The sequence below is a fragment of the Ptychodera flava genome, chromosome 13 (assembly GCF_041260155.1).
Source record: "Ptychodera flava strain L36383 chromosome 13, AS_Pfla_20210202, whole genome shotgun sequence".
Classification (NCBI taxonomy): domain Eukaryota; kingdom Metazoa; phylum Hemichordata; class Enteropneusta; family Ptychoderidae; genus Ptychodera; species Ptychodera flava.
The window spans coordinates 32,646,943-32,665,462 of record NC_091940.1 but is presented as its reverse complement, the minus strand read 5'-3'; the positions used below and the strand labels follow the sequence as shown (position 1 = coordinate 32,665,462).

Below are 18,520 nucleotides of genomic sequence, written 5' to 3'. Positions count from 1 at the left end.
AAATTATCAATATGATAACAAGCATATAGAGAGATGTTGGCTGTCTTTAAAGTTCCATGGCACCCTTGATAATATGAACATTCAGTGGCTCGCTCGTGTGGCTCACTTGATGATGAGAAAATTCTGTGGCTCACTTGATGATATGAACACTCTGTGGTTCACTTGATAATATGAACAGTGTGGCACACTTGATGATATGAACATTCTGTGGCTCACTTGATAATGTGAACATTCTGTGGCTCACTTGATAATCTAAACAGTTTCTGAACAGTGGCAACTCACAATGGGATATTTTTTTCTTTGATTGCATACACAGACAACAGTATTCTGATTACAAAACAATGCCAGCATATTCAGAACATTTTACATAAGTAGAACGATGTCAACATGTAAATCAACCATCTGATGAACAATATCCAATCAAATTATTCTAATTTCCAAAACCAATTACTTTAATGGTACACCCTTTGACTTGTAACAACCCTGCTGTTGTAAACATGTACTGGTACCTATGAAAATCATTGTTAACATCTACACATGACAGGTTATCCAAACTTACTTTTGTAATTATCAAAAACAAGATGACAAAATTAGATTGAAAATGCTCGGCTGTGTACTAGTGGAAATATACGTTGTTCCCTCACCATCGCTGTGTTCCTCATCCAAAAGTAATCTAGGTCAAGATATGGAACAGGTGCTGGATGAAAGTAAATTGTGCTTGGGAACAGATACTGGTGTTTGGACTCTCAAGCTTTAATATTCTAGGTCTACCACTTGTGGGAGCTCATTTTCAAGCTCATGGAGCAAAAATATAATTTATAACTGGGTTATTTTTGTGAAAAATGAAAATTGTGACTTTCCTCATAGAGTTAACAGCCATTTTAAATTTAAGGAGTCAGTAATTGTTAGGTACTTTGTCATAGAGTCAAATTTTGGATGGTGACCCCTGATTTTTATTCACGACTTTGTAAAGAATTGGATTTTATTTTCCTTGAGGAAAGTCTGAGCATAAGTTAAGTCTTTTAATTTTGAGGCTTGAACTACCCTAATTTTGGAAATTTCATTTTCTTTGGGTGCACCTTATGTCTGGATCTTTGGAACGTCAATCTTTCTTGCTAAACACTGTGGTACTATGTTCTAAGATACTAAAAACAAGTCATTGACAATGACATAGTCCCCACTTGTAATAGGAGTATTAGTCTTGAGGGGGCAGGGAAATGAGGTCATTAAGAAGTGTCACTAAAGTGTATATGTTCAGATCTATGGACACATAGGTCTATGTCATTGTTCCCAATTTGAAACAAGAGGCATGTCTAAGTTATGGTTCTAAATCGGGAAAAAAATCAAACCTCTAGCTGTATTGGCCAGCCAAGAAATACATATGTGCATAATAAATGAGGTACAAGATGTGACATCTTAAGGTCTATTATCCTATCAAAATTGAAGCGTAAAGAACTTGTGATTACTGAGTTATGCATATATATGCATATTCAAGGTCAAAGGTCATCAAGGTCACGTGACATTTTGAAAAAAAACATTGTATTGCTAATTAATCCATATATGCCAAAATTCAGACCTCTAGCTCTATTGGCTTGCCCACAATTATATATGGGCATAATTAACGAGGTAAAGCATGTGTTGTGGGTTCGAATCCGATTGAAAACTATCCGTATTGTCATAAGGTCTCCCATCCTACTAAATATAAAGGACATAGCACTTGTGGTTACTTATTTATTGACATAATCGTGTATTTTAGGTAAAAGGTTATCGAGGTCACATGAAATTTTGTCAAAAAATTTCTATCCTATAGTCTATCCCTATATACTACAAATCATACATTTACCTCTATTGGCTTGTTCAAAATTAGATATGCACATAATGAATGAGGTACAATATGTGGCGTCATAAGGTGTCCCATCATACCAAATATGAAGGGTGTAGCACTTGTGGTTACTGAGTTATGGACAAATATGTATATTTGGGGTCAAAGGTCACTGAGGTCACGTGACATTTTGTCAAAAAAATTGTATTGCTAAGTTATCCCTACATACCAAAAATCAGACCTCTAGCTCTATTGGCTCGCTCAAAATTAGATATGCACATAATTAATGACGAACAATATGTGGCGTCATAAGGTGTCCCATCATACCATATATGAAGGGTGTAGCACTTGTGGTTACTGAGTTATGGACAAATATGTATATTTGAGGTCAAAGGTCACCAAGGTCACGTGACATTTAGTCAAAAAAATTGTATTGCTAAGTTATCCCTATATACCAAAAATCAGACCTCTAGCTCTATTCGCTCACTCAAAATTAGACATGTGCATAATTAATGAGGTACAATATGTGGCGTCATAAGGTGTCCCATCATACCAAATATGAAGGGTGTAGCATTTGTGGTTACTGAGTTTTGGACAAATATGTATATTTGAGGTCAAAGGTCATTGAGGTCACATTACATTTTTCAAAATAATTGTATTGCTAAGTTATCCCTATATACCAAAAATCAGACCTCTAGCTCTTTTGGCTCGCTCAAAATTACATATGCGCATAATTAATGAGGTACAATATGTGGCATCATAAGGTGTCCCATCATACCAAATATGAAGAGTGTAGCACTTGTGGTTACTGAGTTATGCACAAATATGTATATTTGAGGTCAAAGGTCATTGAGATCACTTGACATTTTGTCAAAAAAATTGTATTGCTAAGTTATCCCTACATACCAAAAATCAGACCTCTGGCTCTATTGGCTCGCTCAAAATTAGATATGCACATAATTAATGAGGTACAATATGTGGTGTCATAAGGTGTCCCATCATACCAAATATGAAGGGTGTAGCATTAGTGATTACTGAGTTATGGACAAATATGTATATTTGAGGTTAAAGGTCACCAAGGTCACGTGACATTTTGTCAAAAAAATTGTATTGCTAAGTTATCCATATATACCAAAAATCAGACCTCTAGCTCTATTGGCTCGCTCAAAATTAGATATGCACATAATTAATGAGGTACAATATGTGGCGTCATAGGGTGTCCCATCATACCATATATGAAAGGTTTACCACTTGTGGTTACTGAGTTATGGACAAATATGTATATTCGAGGTCAAAGGTCACCAAGGTCACATGACATTTTGTCAAAGTGACTGAGATATCTGCGTGAACGGATGGACTCACGGACTGACATGACCCAATCTATGAGCCCCCTGGACTTTATCTGTGGGGACTAAAAACTGTGTCACTGCATCCTTTTTGCAATACGAATACGATGAGAAACTAAATTTTTATTTATCTTGGCCTTATACATGGGAGCCTATGGACTGCCTTATACATGGGAGTCTATGGACTGCCTTATACATGGGAGTCTATGGACTGCCTTAAACATGGGAGTCTATGGTCTGCCTTATACATGGGAGTCTATGGTCTGCCTTATACATGGGAGTCTATGGACTGCCTTATACATGGGAGTCTATGGTCTGCCTTATACATGGGAGTCTATGGTCTGCCTTATACATGGGAGTCTATGGACTGCCTTATACATGGGAGTCTATGGTCTGCCTTATACATGGGAGTCTATGGTCTGCCTTATACATGGGAGTCTATGGAGGTGAAAACTAAAAAGTCCTCTACCATGGCCAAATTTGATCGCATTGTGAAACAAATCGACGTGCATCTGTATGAGGTATGGTACTATCCTTGTACCAAGTTTGAACGAAATCGCTCCAGGCGTCTCTGAGATATCTGCGTGAACGGACGGACGCACGGACGCACGGACGGACGGACGCACGGACATGACTAAACCTATAAGTCCCCCCGGACGGTGTCCGTGGGGACTAAAAAGTATTCCTATACTTGTACTTTAACCCTTTCACCACCATGGTTTGTCCCAAATCCATTGTTTTCTATGGTAAAGTTGGACCTGTATACAGAGAACTGGGGGGTGAAAGGGTTAAGTTTCAATAATTTGTTTAAAATCATTTTTTGGCCTCAGTAGTGGCTATGATTTTCTCAAAGTTCATAAAAATAGTCATTACTTTTTCTCGATCAAAAAAATCGGTAATCATTTTTCTATGCCGCATGTAGACAAAGTATGTTGCGTAATATATTGTTGCACAGCCTGTTTTCAATTGCCATTTAATTTGATACATGTAATTACAGACTTGCAAGAAATTACTACATTTCATGTCTGTTATGTAATTTCACAATTGTTTAGTGACATGTCAAATTCTTATTGCATTTGATAGAGACTTACATAAAACTATCAGACCCCACATGTTGGTATGACGGAATGTTTAGCTTGTGAAATAACAAAAACAAAACAATGACATGTCTTGTGAGCTGATACATTGTTCACAATTCCTAGGACGAGCATTACATGGCAAGGGATTTCAAAATGCCAAAGTCTGGAATGCAGTCTTCTTTCACTCTTTCAGCATTATTTGTTATCCAATAGTTACACTCATTCATTTGTTTCTTTTTGGATGACATTCACAGTGAATCTCTTACAGAACAAGATCATATTGTCAATATCAAGAATGGGCTTCTTGGAACAAAACAAACTGTTATATCATTTTCAGTGTCACCAACCCATTCAGAAACAAAAAAGTTGTTCGAGAATAAAAAAGACAATTTTTTTAAATATAAATTTGGACAAGTCATTGTCCATGACAGACTATTTATAGGACCTGGCCTCTCTGAATTATTCACAACAGATATGGAAAGAATAATTAAGGAGTTCTGTAATTTGCATAATGCTAAAATGGTTGATGTAAATGTCCATACGTACAAGTATGAATGCACAGTACTGTCCTATTCTGAGAAAAAAAATCTGCAAGACAGAGGTATGTGACAAATTTTATACATTCTTAATAAGAATTGTCCGTTGTATCTTTAATGTAGATTTACATATACTGATCCATGCCATTTACTAATAAATTTAACTTTAATAAGTAAAGTGTGATAATAAAAACATAGGTACATTATTCAGTTATGCAATAGGAATACTTTTAATACTAATTGACCTTGCTTTTAAACCTCATTTTTCCTCTATTTTTTTGATGGCATAAATGTTCAGTCATTTTGCTGGAAAAGTAGTGGAATAATATCTCTACAATTTGCATGGATCAATAGGCAGAGTAACCTGTTGATACAAATACATTTTGATGACACAGAAAAAAAGAGTTGTGTAGCTGGTAGTTTTTGATTTTTGCCTCCACAGAAACCAATGTTTCTGTGATAGATCCTCTCAGGGAGCTGTTTTCATTATTTCTTGCTGGCAATCTCACTGGCATTTCAGTAGTGAGAAAACTTGGGGCTGATGTGCAGCGTTTCTGAAACTGTTATCCCATTGGTTTGCTGAATCTTACCGTTATAATTGAATAATACAAATAGACTCCCTACGTTGCTGTGAATAGTGACAATTGACCAATCAGATATAACCTTCCGAGCGCGCTGCATATCAGGAGGAATTTTAGAATACTGAAATGCTGGAGTGCAGGTGATCTGGATTGTTTTCGAGAAAGTGTACTGCGGTACGGAATCACCCAAGTCTAACTGTTGATTTCCACATACATGTACTGAAGAATTTCAGCCATTACTACACAGCTAGCATCATGTCTGGTCAGTGATGGTGCTACTGATTTCTAAGCAAGCAAGACAAAAAAGGCCTCTGAAAAGTGAAGAAAGAAAATGGTTGGTACAAAGAAGAGGTTTTGAAAAACTTTATTCAAATTTATGTACATGTAATCAATCGTTACGTGTCCAGCATGTATAGTCTGGAAGACAGACACACATTGGAGAAGAGTAAATACTTTATAATTATATCACTGTACTGTTCCAGGCATATCCAGCATGTACAAACACGACATACTTCCAGAAAAACTTTGTTGCATAACAATATTGCATCGTGGAAGTATTGCAAGCACCATATGCACTGTAAAAAATAACAAGCCAGGTATCGTGTGAGGTATTTTTGACACAGCCAGAATGGGCTATTTGTGTAGGAATATTGTGTAGGAGGTATGCCAACAGTGTCTACAATGGTGGGTGGGAGACTAAATTTTTTTTCTGATAATAGAAAGCTGGGAAGTGTAGGTGAGAAAATTGTCATCTGCGGATAGGCAAATTTTAGTCTTTCACTTCAATGAACATAGAAATAATAAACATAGGGCCAAAGTCCCTGAAGCTACTATAGACATGGATACAAAATTAAGTATTTCCTTACTGTATGAAATTATCTCACTAAGGTCATCCTACGGACAAGTAAACTATATATTAAAGCTGTCTGACCAGCGGTTTTGAAAGAACAAGCAACTCAACAGTTGACAGAGCTCTGTTGAGTTATGTAGAGAATAACCTTTTGTGACACATGTATTGATGAAGAAGGTGGATCTCTTTGATTAACATTGTGAGTTCTGTTGAATAAGTTGAGACTGTACATACTCAGAGAAAGCACACTGAAGAGACAAAGGTTTGAAACTTAAGAAGTTCAAGGTCATCAAAAGCATTATAAGGAATCATGTTACACTTTCATTGCACTGTTTACACAGATTGCATAATTGCTATAAATAGCACATGAGGAATCTTTATACAGCCCAGCTTTACCATAAAAACCCTATCACTTTGACCACTCTTTTAATTGACCACTCTATTTTTTTCCTCAAAAAGTAATTTTATTTTCCATAAATGGAAATTAGAACTTTCTCTATCTCTATCTCTATCTCTATTGACTATTTTGAGCAATTTCTTTTAGATAACATACAGGGCACAATAAATGACGGTTCAGAATATGTCAAAGTTGGGATTCAGGAAAGTTGCCTTTACATGTTTTAATCCTCCAAGATGGTAAGCATTTCACTATGAACTGTCAAAAAAAGTTGAACTTTCTGATAATTCTACACTAAAATTATTTTGGCTTTGATGATTTCCTAATTAATTCAATTATTTAAAATCATATTAATTATTTTTTTCTGGGTGAATTGATAGGGTTTATACAGTACAAGAATTACATACAATGTAAGTCAAATTTTGACCAAAAATGACAAAAAATTCCTTAAAAATACAGATTTGCATATTTCATCACAATTTGAACAAGTCTAAGTTGGGTTACCCCTAGGGACCTGTATACCAAATAACAAAGCTGTCTGACCAGCGGTTATGAAGAAGAAGATTTTTTACCAAAAACACCTTTTTTGGCATTAATTTGCCTATTTTCAACAATATCAAAAAATTAAAAAAAATAGTTTCTCAAAATCGTATTTTTCATCTACACAACAAATATCAAATCAGTAAGTACTGCGGTTCTCAAGATATTTGAGTGGACGGACGCCTCACAAACGGACATACATACATACATACATACATACATACATACATACATACATACATACATACATACAGACTGACGACGGACGCCGGACGGATACCCATCCCAATAGCTTCTATAGACTATAGTCTATAGTAGCTAAAAAAGGAGTGGACAGGGGGTTGAATTGGTTCTTTGTAGGGTTTGGCTGTCAGATGGGAAGTAAAATCATATACAGTTATCTGGTACAGGCAGAAGAGAGAATCTAAACTGAGGAGAGAGCCATGCAGTGATTTTACTTTCAGGAGAAGTAAGAGAGAGAGGAAATAAGAGACTGGAAGGGAGAATTCAAAATCATAAAGACAGGGAGTTGCAAACAGCTTTTACCTTCCTCCTAAATCTAACTTCATGGAAAGTGAAAGACTTATACTTTTGCTCAACATTTCAAGGAATCTTTCATAATCCGGAATAAATTTAAGGGTCACCAGAAATTGTGCTAGAGAAACAAATTACCCAAGATTTACCGATATTTGAAATTTAAAATGACCGCTATCCCTGTGTTGAATCTGCGGAGTAAAAATTTTAAAAAAATAAGCTGGTGAAAATGTTTCTTACACCAAGAGGTGTAAAATGAGCCTCAACAAGTGGCAGATCAGAAAAGAATTGTAAATCTCTGAAAATCAGAATAATTTTCCCAAAGTGCCTTCTAAACAAATTCCCCACAATACTACAGTTACATGTAAAAACGTCTCAAAGTCAGTCATTGACAGCCACTGAGGATAGCAATAAAATTACCAGGCACTCGGTGTCAGATCATCTATGGTATTTGATGTTGGCATACTGTAAGGAGCACGATTTTAATCACTCGCTTGATTGAACAATAATCATAAATGATACAATAGAGATGAAAATTCTGTCACGTTCATCATGCAGAAATATTTTCTATTATTTTCTTCTAGGCTTAGGGCTTCTATTAGATTTACCTGGGTTTTTTCTATAAATTAAAAGTTAAGCACACTAGTGAAAATGTGTTGAGTGAGGTCTCAGCCTGAATGACAGTAGCTGACCTGGCAACTTTATTTTGAATATAACTTTCAACGCTGATGTTGACTTCCAAAGGTCACTTTTTCTGACACTAGTTCATAACTTGGACAACACTTAATGTGACAAGATATTTACAAAATCCTGACTAGGCCAAGAAAAATAAAAAGTTTGTTTCTCATCCTAGACATATTGCAAAAATGATGAGGTGACACCGGTTTTTTTCTCTCAAATTACTTTTTTATATTATTCTTCAGTGAACAAGAATGCGGAAAAAAACATGAAAACAACATAGGAATGCACGCAGAGATAAATGCACATCAGTGTTGCTTTAGTATTTTTGTATAGCAACAGTTCTGTGGTTTGACTTTTAGTTTAGCAATGCAGTTTACAACAGTGACATATATGTACAGTTCTGAATGGAATGTTAGTGTCAATTATTTTGTTTATGGTTCTGTTTTATACAGCACTGTATTATGCACTATCGTCCCCTATTTTTGCATTCGTTTTTTTTTTCATTTTATTTCCTCATAAGCAGAAAAAAAAAGTTGATGCTGTGGGTTTGAATTCACGCGCGCGAGGATGAGAAATAAACTTTTAATTTTCTTGGCCCTAGATATCTTGTTTATCTGAACAAGAATATTGCTGGGGTGGGGTGGGGTCCTCATTTTTGTCTCTTTGACTAAATACTTGTATTATTTTTATTTTCAATTGGCTTTTCAGATTATGATTTCTTCCTGTATTTGGAAACGTTACTTTTGACTGGTTTTGACCAAAGGATGGTATTTGCTTTCTATGCATTGAAAAAGGCATCGATAAAATCCATATTATTATTGCAAGTACATGTACATGGAAAGTTGAAACCACCGATGATCAAACCATTCTCATATTTTCCTCAAAGTTCACATTCACAAACACAGCATTGACATCCTCCAGCTGCTGGCATAATTGACACCATAAATTTAATGATGTAGTTGACGTACTTTTCCCACACTTTGAGTTTGCTTACAATGCATTTTACATTAAGGTAGAATGCGCCTAAATAAATTTGAGGCTATAAAAAGAAACTTACAAGACTTACATCTGTAACTACTTGGCAGAGACCTTTTTGAAAAGTTCTCCATTTCTGACAGCGGAACTGACAAGCATCTACTTGTATGGTACATAGTAGCTCAGGGCTATTTATTCTAACATGGCCTCGGATGATGTAACCATTGCAAGCTACATTCTATCAGCTGTTTCTAAATTTAATCTTCTTGCTCATTAGCCATATTGAATACAGTTGGTTGGCAAAACTGTATCATTCTTGATACAGTATAGGTCAACAATAATTTTGAATAGCTGCTGGTAGGACCACTATCAACCTGCCAATGCATCCCCAATTCCCCGTAAACCAGTCCACCAATCACCATTGAATGATTGTGGATTTGGGCCAAACCATGGTGGTGAAAGGGTTAAGTGAATCCAAAAGTCATGCAGGTTAGCTTGCTTGGTAGTCCAACATGGGCCCAATATCAGCGTCTCATACGTTAGTACTCAGAAGTCTGTTGAACCACAGTAGAGTGACAGTAGCTGGACAATTTAGGAATGTAGTGGCGATTGTAAAGCCAATGCAAAGCATAACTTCTAAATCTGTATGTTTGGCCTAATGATACAATTCTCTCCTGTAGTATCATGTCGGTAAATTACATTTTAAAACATTTATGGAGAAATATTTGCTGTCTTTGTATGCAACATATCCCACTGATTAATGTACTGCAATTCCAGAAACACTGTGAAATCAAAGTTGAGCTTCTCACAGACATTGGCATTTTAATATTGAAAGTGAGATCAACCAATCCCTGAATGCAAAACCATTGGGTGCATGAATCACCATTGTATCTTCTGTGGAGAGATGGACTATATGAACATCAAAATAAATATGCCAACTAGGATCCTATTGATGATATGTTTTTAAAATCACGCAGCTAGCACACCTGTTACAATACTGCTGGTAGTTATTGCATAATGACAATAAAGAGCTTTTGAGATGCAGAGATGAATATTGAGTAATTGCTCACAAATAAATTGCTGGTTGAAATTTTCGCTTGTGAAAATCATCTGCTTTTCCAGGCTTACATTTTGTAACTATCTCAGAAAGAAGCTTTGTGCACAAGTGCAAAAGTGCACTGTTAAACTTGTATATAATGGTATATGTGTTGCATTATTACAAAAATGTGTCAAAAGCAAAAATGCTGTTGTGTAAAACAGTTCAACTATTTAGCTATTTATGTAAGCTATTTATGTGTTGTCCAATGATAAAATGATATTTTTTGACCAAAATCTAACAATTGTAAAATTGCCAAATCAGCAAAAAAGGTACTCTCTCTGTAATCTGTCAAAAATGCCTGGCCCATTTAAAATAAGTCATTTACGGTATCTTCACGTATATCCACCAAAACCTGAACAAGAAAGTATAAACCGCTGAAATCTTTTCTGAATCCTGCCAGGACATGGATTTTTTACACTTAGTGAGTAGCCATAATTGAAAATACTGCAGCAGTTATACATTTAATAACGGTTTGATTGTCTCTTTTAAAAATAGCGCCAATGGCACTTGATCACAACTGGCACATTGTGAAACTACTCTATCTCTGGGTACACCTGTACATGAAATACTGAATGGGTAGGTGCTGCGGGTTTGGAGTTTGTCAGTAAATCCACACAGAAAACAAAGTCCCGAAGTAGCGAATTCCAGCCATTTTCAAACCACACTGTTTGTCAGTGGGGTAAGCAATATTCGCAAAAATCACATTTCCAGGCTAATAGACTATGTTTTACGAAATCACACGTCCTTCTTACAAAATAAAACGATCTTTGTCTTTAAATCAATGCGCCAGTAAACAGGTCCAGCAGCTAGTTATGTCATCAAGTCTGTAATGTTAAGGGTCATAACAAATGTGAGAAATCTAAAACATTAAATATGTTGTTTTTTATCAATTTTATTACCAAAAGCGCATGAAAATCTCTGATACTTTGAATCAGCCATCCTGCATATTTGTAACATTCATCAAAACCTCATTTCTGTTCCACAACTCATTAAATAGTCCACAATGCAGGATTGGTGTACATTCCAAAACTACATATATGAAAGACCCCTAAAATCAATTAGTTAAAGGGGGGTTAGAAATTCCAAAAACTATCTAACCGCTGCTCGTTTGGCTCCATTTTTCCGAATCGGAACCTTGGAATTAGTCTGAATATCTCTACTAAATATCAATGCAGTCTGTTCAGCGGTTTTTGACTTTTTGTCGTTTACGGAAAATGGACACTGTCCCACACCGGTTGAAGCTAACCCTATATCACAACTTCCAGTTGTGATAATGACCTATGGTCATTATGTTAAAAAATACCGCCAATGGCGCTTGGACATAATGACCGCCTAGTATTATCAGCATTTATCAACAACCCCACTCACTGTGAATTAGACACACACGAAGTCAATGAGCAACATATAGCTGAAAGACTATTTTTCACATTGCGATTTTAAGCTCATTTTTATGAGAAAAGAGACATGTATATGTATATGGAGAAAAAGCAGAAGACATATTTGTAAATTGTTTGTTAAGTGACAATCATATATGCATCTCTTGAATTTTGTGGTTATAAGGTATAACAGTAGTGTAAGAATAATGAGGTATGAATAAGTTAGTAAAGCTAAGTTGACAGTAATTAAGATTACAAAATTATACACTAAACTGAGGAAATCTGAATGAAATAAATGTTGAAAAGTTGCAAAGTCATGGTCATCTTTTGTCTAATACCTTGTGTAAGTTCATGAACTTTACATAAATCTTGCTACAGATTTGTTGCTAATGGGCAATAACTGTGTTTCAGATCATTTGAGAGCAATCTATCCATGACAGGTTTAAAATGTAATATACTTCTATTTAAAGGAGAGAAACTTCCCAAATAATTTTTTTCCCTGTAATTTGCTGTGAGAACACATGGACAGATGCTCAGGACTCTATGCTGGTGCTACCTTGATAACTAACCTACAACTTGTAACGTCATTGTCTAACCTGTTCACCCCAATTTCCTGTAGACAGGTCCACACTCTCCATTGATAACAATAGGTTTGGGCCATACCATTGTAGTGAAAGACTGTAACATGTGAGGTTGTGGATACTTAATCTCTGGAATGTCAAAGTCTGTATATTGACTCAAGGATGTTTACTTAACAAATGCCTAGGGTCATCTCAAAAGTGAGAATCTAACTATGAAATATGTTTTTTTTTAATGCTTTTGATGCCCAAAAGACCATAGAAATCTCTTATACTTCGAATCAGCCATCCTGCATATTTCTAACATTCATCAAAACCTCATTTCTGTTCAACAACTCATAAAACAGTCCACAATGCAGGATTGGTGTACATTCCAAAACTACATGTATGAAAGACCCCTAAAATCAATTAGATAAAAAGGGGGGTTAGAAATTTCCCAAAACTATCTAACCGGCGCTCCGTTTGGCTCCATTTTTCGGAATTGGAACCCTGGAACCAGTCTATGTATCAGTATCAAATATCAACGCACTCTGTTCAGCAGTTTTTGACTTTTTGTCGTTTACGGAAATGGACGACATCAAACACCGGTTGAAACCACCTCTATATCACAACTTCCAGTTGTGATAAAAATGGTGATACAAGTCTTATGCAATGATAGATTTATGAAATATTTAGAGAATGCATTGATAACAGAACTAACCAACCAATATGATACATGTACAAGTATGCACTGATACAGTAAACATCCTTTTCAGCACAGTGAATATTTGAAGTTTACTCAATGTCAGAACAATGTTCAGGCTTTGTGTATCATACTGTATTGGACACATTTTTTGCTTTGATAATAAGGTAAGGTGTAAATGCAAAGGACAATAAAAAGATGGGTTGCATTTATATTGATGTGTGTATAGCATAACTGGATATGGACTTGTGCCTTTTGGAATTACATTTAAAAAATATTATTATATATTTTGGAATTACATTTGAAAAATGTTATATTATAGTGAACAAATCATGTTCTATTTTTGACCAGTTTTCTATGAATTTTCAAGCAAGCATGCATAGAGAGCTACTATCTGATGAAAATCAGTTGTAGTGTTGGCACTGTCACAGGCCTATACTGTTGATTGTTCCTTGCCAGTGGAGGAAACAACAACAAACTGAAAACAGCAAAGAACATTAGCAAAGATCAAAATGTCACATCCTTGCATCAGATGTAGTCTGGTTCCCTGCCCCCTTTCTACGAAAAGGGTCAGGTATGCGCCATTCTATTCACGGCACTGATTGGACGACATTATGGAACATGTCGATTGACTAAGGGGAGCACCTGCGTCTGCTGCGTCCGCTGCAGTGTTTTATGTTATTTCAAATTTCAAAAACAAACAAAAAACTGACTCGATTCTCTCATTTGGATGAAGTACGCTTTCACAAATATATCAGCTCGTACGACGTTTTGCATTATGAAACAGATTGATTTTTGAAGACTTGTACAATGTTCGTGTAACTGCCCCTCCTACTTTGTTGCTCAGTTACTGTCAAGGGCGCAGTCATTTCGAACATTCCAGCCTCACATCACGCGCCACGCGCATCCGCCATTTTGCCCAAAATCTGGGCAAAATGGCTGCCGCATACCTGACCCTTTTCGTGAGTGTAGCGCAGCCAGCGGTAGACAGGGGGCAGGGAACCAGACTAGCATCAGATGTTGATCAGATTGAAAGAACTGTACATCAGACAGGAAACAGTTATAAAGTGTCATCAGTTGAGGGGCACTGTACTTTAAATCTTTTTTTACCAAACTAAATGTTGTTGAAAGTCTGATTTTGACTATGACATCACAAAAAATATGAGAAATTGTAAAGTTCAACTCAACTATTGTGGGTAAACTTTTGATATTTCAAAAAAAAAAGCTTGGCTGGACATAAATAAAATGACATATCAAATATAATACAACTGGCTGTAGATAATCTGATAACCAGTTTTATCAAATAATGAACACAAGTTCTACTAATTTCCAACTGGTAGTTGTAAATTGCAGAGCCCTGATATCAAAAGATTGATCTGGTTAAAACCCCTTCAGAAAAAGGGGTTTTGGTACAAAATGCTATGCTGATTCTAATGCCCAATAATCAAATGTATGAATGTGCAGTATACTCACTGCAGTTGACTTGCTGCAGGGCGGCCAGGAAGTTGTGCACAGAGGTAAAGTCCTGCTCCTCACGGACATGATGGGTTGTAATGTGAGTTGAGAGTTCATTCAGGTCATCGCTAAGGCAACCACAGATTAAACACTTGAAGCAATCATTCATCGCTGGAAGAGAAAAAAATTACAAATACATGTAGTATGTTTAAATTCAATCTAAAGAAATTGGGCAAACTTGAAAATACTATTTGTAATTTTCTGTGAAAGTTCCACCGGCAGTAATTGTTGGTGTGCATCCCAATGTTTTTGTTACAACTGTAAGATGTGAATTTCTTGCCCTAAAATCATGTTGAAATGCCTGTTTGGTGTCACAGTCATCAGCACAGCCTATTCATGTGTAATTCCAATAATATTAACAAACCAATTTCATTCCTGACAAGATTTCATTTCTCAGCAACCGCATTCAATATAAATATAAAAAAATATTGTACTTTGGCATTGGCATGGCTAGGAAATAGCGCTGGTCGCAATTTCAGGTTTGTTACTAAATACAGCTGCACACGCACAACATCAGAAACCTCTGCCTGAAATTTGGACAAATTTTGTCATTGCATTCATGGCTGTCGTTGCAGCTTGTAGTCTGAGCCATAAATTCATAAAAATTTGTGTAAATTTTAGTATCCACAGTAGCACTATCAGGTTTCATTTTCTCATCTTTCTTGCGGAAAATGCTGACAAAGATTTATTTTTTTGCATATCAATGAGAAAAATGATGTCATTTGCAATCAGTGCTCTTGTATTTCAACACCTTTTGGGAGAAGAATTAGAAAATATGCTCGTTTTGTAGAAAAACATGATGAAACATTTTTTCTAGAATTACGCCTATTGTTGTACGTCAGAAATTTGGGACCGAGAGTCCATTCTGAACTTGTACCAGTACATTACTCCTCAACCCTTTCAGTACAGATTTTAGACAAATGCCCAATATTTTAGACATTGATATCCATTTCATGGTGTGGTACTTGTTTCCACATCTTGACTTGTATTCTGGAACAGTCTCTACTTAACATCAATCATTCTCTCAGCCTGTCAGTTTTGACATCCAATATCAAAACTTTGCTTTTATACATCCGCATTTAGCTGTTTGTATGAATTAGTTTTTTTATTTTTGTTTCATTTTGCAAAAGTTTTTTTATTTTCGTTTCATTCAGTCATGTCAATTTTAATCAGCATCCTTGATTAAATCATTTGTTGGATATTGACGCTTTATAAATAATTATTATTATTATGATTTCATAACATTATGAAGCAGGGACTATCTCTGACTAAAATCAATCAAGCATACAAGGAAAATACATAGCATTCCTGTCTTCCATCTATAAATGTCATCACTATCCCTCCACACACAGACTGTAATGTCACGTACACGTAATGCACTGAAGATAGAATGCCCCCCGGGGACAGATACTTGAACTCTCAAATTTGTTGCTATTCTTTTCTGATCTACTACTCGTGGGGGCTTATTTTTAATCTTTTATAGTAAGAAAAATTTGCAAAGTCTTAGTTTCTTGAAAAATCGAAAATATTATTTCCTCCATAGAGTTGACACAGGGATGACGTCAATATAGAATTTCGGTCAATGAAAGGGTAATTTGTTCCACTAGTACCAGGCCTTATATGGTGAACCCTGATTTTCATTCTGGATTTGGGAACAGAGCAGTTCAAAGTTCGAAGGTTCATTCAGGAAAGTTTAAGCTAAAGCTTAAGTCTTTCACTTTCAAGACGCCCACTGTCTTTTAAAGCTATTAGTGTTTTTACAAAAATGTCTGTGGCTGTAATTGTTCTCAGGATATGAAACAAAGCAAGTACTATAAGTTGAGAAAAGCAAATATGAATCTCCATGTACAATTATTTCCTATTTGGCAACAATGTCACTGTATCGATGAGGAAAAACAACCAAAAATGAGAAATGTTCCATATACCGGGTATTTCCTATCACATTTTCAAAAGCACCAAATGATTCCCTTGTTTGATGCAGTTGTTCAACGTCTATCTCTTCTTGCGTGTCTCTAATCCTCTGCTAGAGATGCAGATGTCCCAGTACTGCATTGTTATTGCAAACTGCCTACATTGTAGGATAGCAAGACTTAACACAATGCCTTACACACACAGTTGCGTGGAACTTATTTACAGGGCCAGTAATGCCAACTTTCGGTGATTTTTTTTACTATTAGTTTTAATATCAACCATAAGTTCTATATAGTTTGTGTTTCAACATTCTTTTGGTAGTAGAATAAGAACTTGCAAATGACATACATACACACAAAATAATGAAAAAATCAGTAAAAGTTAGCATTACTGGCTTTTTAAAAAAATTCACATGGAAACCTGACGACATGGGAAACCTTAGTGCATTATAGCAGGGAAACTAAAACCTCAAACCTTTATCAAGAAACATTGAGTAGGGTATTGTACATACTGGTACAAGTGAATATGATTATAAATGCAACCAACAGGAACTGATGAACTGCACTGGGAAATTAAATTGAAATTGTACTAGAAAGTTGTGAAAACACATCCCACCCTGCTTTAACAGACAATAAAAATATTTGCAATGACCAATTAATTGAACAAACTAACGTCAGACAAATTAATAAGACAGAATCCATTTAAAAATGCCCAACTTGTACATGAATTGTATGTGCACTATGTATGACACACCAGGCATGTTTCTGATATTGAGAAAAAAGAGTAGAACATTTGTCCTGAAACAGACAAAAAAGCTTGGACATTTTGGTTTCATGTGTTCTCTGTAAAGGCTAATGAAAAGTGGCTGTTGTTTATTATTTTTGAAATAACAATCCTACAAGCACTAAATTCCATCATAAGGAGGAAGATCGAGGCCACTGCATTCTGTAGCTGTATCTAGAATTTTCTTTTTGGCAAGACTGATCAACAGTGGGATAATGCTACACAATATGAAAATCCAACATCAGAGTATTTTTCTCTGATATGTAATTTCTTGTCTGTTGTCACAGGTGCTATTGGACAGGCAGATTAGTATCACATTAAAGACTGGACCTGGTGCAATTCATCACTACGTGACTGATTTATCATAACAATGTGTAGGATTTAATAATAACGTAGGGTAAATGATGAAACCATTACTGGAATAAGGCACAAGCTAGTAGCGCTTATCACAGATGACATCATTTTTTCTTTATTAATATACAAAGATATAAAAATGAATATTTGTCCGCATTTTCTGCAAGAACAATGAAAATAAAACCTGCTAGTATTACAAAGGATCCTAAAGCCTAGTAAAGGTCACACTAATTCATGGCTCAGACTACAAACTGCAACGACAACCACGCATGACAACAAAATTTGTCCGAATTTCAAGCAGTAGTGTCTGAAGTCGCACGCGTGCAGCTATATTTAGTAACAAACCTGAAATCGGGATCAGCGCTATTATTCTACTACAGTTTAAAGCCCCCACTCAATTATCAGATTTATCTAATATAAATATTAGTTACTTGATGAAATATTCAATGGAAAACAAAAGAATTACAAACTGTTATTCGTATTGGGCTTTTGACACATTCGCTAATGCGAGAACCTGGGATTGAGAAGGCCGCCTTTAAGATGAAAAAGAAGAAATTTTTCCCACGTTCATCAACCTAAAACAGCTGTGCCAGCATTTGTTTCAAATTTGCTTGGAAAAAAAATGTGTATTGATAAGAATTAGATGACATTCTCTGCTGAAAATATAATCGGTTGGATGTAATGATATACATAATGCACAGGCGTCATTTTGCTGTGTGCGTGAATTACTGCAGCTTTGGAAAGGCTCCTCTTTTTGTTTCTATGAAGTGTGAAGTTCAGGGCTGAAAACATGTTGCTGTAACATTTTTGTGTGGGACCTATGATGATCCACAAACACGCAACATACAGCCTTACCAACTCTTCTTTTAATTTTATTGAAC

General features: G+C 35.8%; 2 protein-coding genes across 4 annotated transcripts in view; one reads left to right on the top strand and one right to left on the bottom strand.

Annotated features, from left to right (window-relative positions):
- LOC139148196 (zinc finger protein 54-like) overlaps positions 1–18,520 on the bottom strand; it is a 32,533-nt gene that overhangs the window by 11,426 nt on the left and 2,587 nt on the right. For all 3 annotated transcript variants that reach the window (XM_070719508.1, XM_070719510.1, XM_070719511.1), the window contains exon 2: positions 14,550–14,702. In XM_070719508.1, coding sequence (XP_070575609.1) covers positions 14,550–14,700 — 151 coding nt within the window. In that variant the 5' untranslated portion in view covers positions 14,701–14,702. The remainder of the gene's footprint in view (positions 1–14,549; positions 14,703–18,520) is intronic.
- The window catches only part of LOC139148194 (RNA cytosine-C(5)-methyltransferase NSUN2-like), a 66,067-nt gene continuing 52,313 nt past the window's right edge, over positions 4,767–18,520 (top strand). Inside the window, exon 1 of the mRNA XM_070719506.1 lies at positions 4,767–4,848. Coding sequence (XP_070575607.1) covers positions 4,780–4,848 — 69 coding nt within the window. The 5' untranslated portion in view covers positions 4,767–4,779. The remainder of the gene's footprint in view (positions 4,849–18,520) is intronic.